This window comes from Cucurbita moschata, unplaced genomic scaffold, assembly GCF_002738365.1.
Source record: "Cucurbita moschata cultivar Rifu unplaced genomic scaffold, Cmos_1.0 Cmo_Scf00044, whole genome shotgun sequence".
Lineage (NCBI taxonomy): Eukaryota > Viridiplantae > Streptophyta > Magnoliopsida > Cucurbitales > Cucurbitaceae > Cucurbita > Cucurbita moschata.
In genome coordinates, this window is record NW_019268560.1 from 1,286,320 (window position 1) to 1,291,052 (window position 4,733).

General features: G+C 34.8%; 1 protein-coding gene across 1 annotated transcript in view; it reads left to right on the plus strand.

The window, feature by feature from the left end:
- The first annotated feature begins 587 nt into the window (after positions 1-587).
- Positions 588-4,733, plus strand: part of LOC111434390 (mitochondrial pyruvate carrier 4) — a 6,531-nt gene continuing 2,385 nt past the window's right edge. The window contains exons 1-3 of the mRNA XM_023071855.1: positions 588-767; positions 2,762-2,860; positions 3,096-3,148. Coding sequence (XP_022927623.1) covers positions 713-767; positions 2,762-2,860; positions 3,096-3,148 — 207 coding nt within the window. The 5' untranslated portion in view covers positions 588-712. The remainder of the gene's footprint in view (positions 768-2,761; positions 2,861-3,095; positions 3,149-4,733) is intronic.

A 4,733-nucleotide genomic window follows, 5' to 3' on the forward strand; every position in this document is an offset into this window, starting at 1 on the left:
GCACACAAAATTAGACTGATAGACAATCAATGTCATTAAATCTTTTTGAAAATTTTGTTTTAAGTTTTAATTTATTTATTATCTATTTGTTGGGTAATTTTATATCACAATTTATATTTTTATAAATTTTTATATATTTCCGAGCTATCTAACTTTGTCATTCATAGATAAGTATCAAAGTAAAATATTTTATAATAGTTTATTGTTTTTGTCCAGCATAATTTATTCATTAATTTTTTAATTTTTGAACATATCTTTGTATTTTTTTATTTTTACGAAAATTAGTTATTCCTGATATTTATTTATCTTTGATACTACGATGACGTTGAACTACGTTAAGACGTAAGATGTTATAATTTTGTGATTATGGAATTTATGAATAATTTATTTATGTGAATGATTATTAATTGATTTGTATTTATCTGTAAATTTTTAATAAAATTTAATATATTTTATTGATGAATGTGTATGAATGACAGATAAATAAAAATTAAAAAACAATCGTTTTTTTTTTTTTTTTTTTTTTTTTTTTTAACAAACAAACAAACTAAAAAATAGAAGGTGTGACTTTTTGGGTCGGTTTAATGACCAGCTCGGCCGTCTCGAAAATCCAATTCTTTGAGAAGACGTTCTTTGGATTGAACAGGTTCAGACATAAATTCAAGCCGGTGGCAAGGGCCTTCGAGCACGAGGATAAAGCAGAGGAGCATTTATGGCGGCTTCGAAGCTCCAAGCATTCTGGAATCACCCTGCTGGCCCTAAAACCAGTTAGTTTGCTCCATCTTTCTCAATCGATGTTCTAATTTTTATTCTTTACGGATCAAATTGAAGTATGGTATCTGCTTTTTCTTATACTCTTTATCCAATTTTCTAACAAGAATTTGGTCGCGACAGATCCATTTTCGATATGACTGATTGATTAAATTTGTTTTGGAATTGTAATGTTGCATGTTCATTTTTAAGAAGATTTTGATCGGTTAGCCGATGATCGTTGAGTTTCAGATGGATTAATTGAATGATTTGTGTGAAATCTGAAACGAGCATCTAGTAACTATTTGTAAGTCAACGTGAAATTATAACGTGGATGTAAGAATTGGATTCCCTGTATAGTCCTATTACCTTTGTATTTAGTTCCCATAGCGCCCGTGTTGCTCGTGAATGATCTCAGAGGGGAGGAAAATATTGCGTTTGGATTAGACGTAGACTGTATTACCTTTGGGTAAATTGAAAGCATAATGACATTCCAAGGAGAAGAAAATATTCAAATCAGGAGATATGAGAGTCTCATTAGATAGTTTTGCGGACAAACTTTTCCCACATCTGGGCTCTTCTAAAGATGCCTGTTAGGATGTATTTCTATGGGGAATCTTGCTTTTGCTTCATGATGAGAGCATGATTACTAGCTGCTCTTGGTTGTGGCAGTGATAAATGAAACTCCTCTTAATGCCCACTGCCATTATTCTTAAAGTTCTTTACTTGTAGGGCATCATCACAGGGGCAGTAATTCTCAAGTTAGAAAATTTCTTTCAAGAAATTTACACAGAAATTCTCCGATTTGAATGGAACTTGCTCATATTATTGCTGTGCCTGATGGAATCATCAACTGGGTTAGAAACCGATTTTTCACTGAGAATAATGAAAGAATGTACAAGGGTATACTGAAAAACAAGCCCGCAGATGGAATCATCAACTGTCTATGGGAAAAGACTTCAATTCAAAAGAATTACTCCAAGCTATGTCCGTAAAGATGTATTAAATCTCACAATCTCCCACACCTCCTCCAAAGTCCTTCAGCTCTGTAAAAATCTTACTATTCCTCTCGATGGACACTCCCCAAAAGATAGCCCAAAAAAAAAAAAAAAAAAAAAAATACAAGTCTGCCGTAGGACTCTCCCCTTATCTCTAAGAGGAAGGATCATCAGTATCTCCTCAATAATAGAACGACAGTGCACAATCTCTATTACGCCCCACAACAACTCCAAACACACTGAAGCATTGACTCCAAAGGGAGTGGAGTAAACAATTGGCAACTCCTCAAAAGATAATCAAGATCCTCCTTCTACTTTGTTATTTTCAATCAAGTAATATTACAATGTTTCAAGTGGTTACCTAATCTGAAGTTTGAATCACAAATTTTTATTTATAATCGAGATCAAAAGGAACTTTATTCTTCTCTTCACTGTATAATGACATCTTTTGTACTTTTTTTCAGTTAATAACATCGTTTCTTATTCATAATAAATAAACGAGTATCTCATGATATGGTTCCTTATTGGGAGATTTACCTACTGGATTTTATAGTAGGATGTGGTTAAATACCTACATTAATCTTAAAAACTACTGCGACGTACCTGGAAATTTTATTGCATGATCTCTTGTTGGAATGTATGGTTTTAGAAATGCATTTATCTTCTGTGGCCCTTTAATTAGGCTCCCGTCTCTAAAAATTCATTTGCAATTCTAATATATTTTATCAATCTCAATTGGAAGGCTTTCTTGTAATAACTCTTTTTCGGCTGCTTCTTCTCCCGCACCCCAGTTTGTATTCTTTTTTGTTCTTTGTAAATAATATTATCCTTTTAAAGGAAAAACCAATTATCATTTGTGGTCTAATAATATTATTGTTGCTGTAGCTCCACTAGAATTTTGACGTGTAATAATTGAGGTCATTCTATGATGAGCAATTTTTTCAGTCTATGCTTTAAATTAAATATGCCATCTGTACAAGATTCCTTCGAGCTAAATCCTGTTTATTATACAGTTCACTTCTGGGCACCAACCTTTAAGTGGGGTATCAGTATAGCCAATATTGCTGACTTCGCTAAGCCACCAGAAAAAATTTCTTATCCTCAGCAAATAGGTATGTGTTCTCTGTGGCACTGGAAGTCGGTGGGATGAAAAAAAGGTCATTCAAGCCATGTAAAGTTTGCACCATTTCAGTTTTTCTTTCACCTATATCTTTTCTCACGTGCACTCATATAGCAACTTTGAAGGAAGATTATTAATTCAATATCTTTTCCTTTCTATTATAGTTTGATTTTGAGTTAGAAGAATTCATTTATTGACTTTGTTTTCCTCTTATCATATGCATCCAGCTGTTACAGCCACTGGAGTTATCTGGTCACGTTACAGCACTGTAATCACGCCGGTAAGTTAAAGAAATGATTTGATTATGATACGGAAACATAAAGTAATGATAATATAACCATATGAATGGCCCATATTTTGTACATCATAGTTATTAGGAAGATTTTTGAGCTCTCACCTAAAAAATTATGGAAGTGAATGAAATTTACAACGAACTTCCAAGGAATTACAGAAAGCATCCCAATTGGAAGAAATGATGGAGGGGTTAGAGTTACAAAATTCTCCAGATAAACAACTCCTGAGTGAAGCATCCCACACAATAGCATCCTCTTTAGTAGTTCTTGTATCCTGCTTAATCTGAATGTTCTTAGAAGTGGCTTTCGTAGCATTGAGTCATAAGACATTGTTGTTGTCTTTTAACAAGTAGCCACATGAGAAAGGATGTGATCCTTGCTGCACTAAGTTGAGGAGGGATAGATTCCTGTGGAAGCTTTGAAGGATTGTCCCCTTACATGGAGAATGAAAGTATTGCTAGAAAAAAGATGGCCATCACTTTCTTATCTCTTATTCTTCGGATGCTCTTTGTAATTAATTGCTGATTGGGGTGGTTTTTTTTAGGTTCACTTTGGAATTTTTTTTGAAAAGTTTCATGCTCTTAGTGATCAATCTACCCCTTCAAATTTTCGGAAGTCCATCCAGTCACATTGAAGTCTTCCCTTAAAACCCAATGGTTAGTACAAAGATGAGAGAGGTCATATGTTCAACCCAAAGAGATGCTCTGTTGACTGATTTATTCTGGCCATAGATATCAGAAAGCCAGCAATTAAAACCATCTAAAAGGGAGAGATGAGGGGTAAGGGAGTAAGAACCTTCAATGACTTTAATTGCCTCAGTAGAAGGATGATTCTACATGATAAAAATACCCTCAACCGAACCACAAGCATTCAAAGCAAGCCCATCCAATGGCGACATGAGCTCCGAAGTGATTTGACAAAAAACCTATCAACCGAATCTTTTTTAGTTTGTTGGAGGAGTACAAAAGTAGGATTAATTCTGAGGAGAGAGTCTTTGATCAGGCTCTCTTATGCCTAAGCCAAGGCCATGAGCGTTCCGAGAATGGATAATCACCAGGGAGTGGCCATTCTATGGCAAGGTGAGATGGGACTTGTAGTCCACAGAAGATGTAAGGTTCTTAATCTCTCTAATGAGCTGGTTGCTTTTGCTAGCTGATTTACCTTTCTTCGACTTATTTGGAATAGCCACGATACAAAGGCCCTGGTTTCGAGTTCAAGGGATATCTTGTGGAGACTTTGTCGTGACTGGTCCTTGTCCTCTATCTCATGAACAAATTTGCATTATCCTTGGTGGGCATGGGGATTGAATCTGATTTATAACCTTTTTTGATACAGATGGGTATCAACTATGCATAAAAACCTGTATCATCATTATAAAAAAAAAAAGGTTTGGAGGAATGGTGAATTGAGGAGATGGGCAATAAGGAGATAAATGTGAAGAGACAGTGAGCGAGTGTGGGGTGGGAGGACTGATCGCAAGAGTATGATCAATATGTTTCCTTTGAAGTGGTGTGCTTTATCCCCATTAACAAATAGGTATGATTCCACACAATTTTGACAATTTTTTTTTTT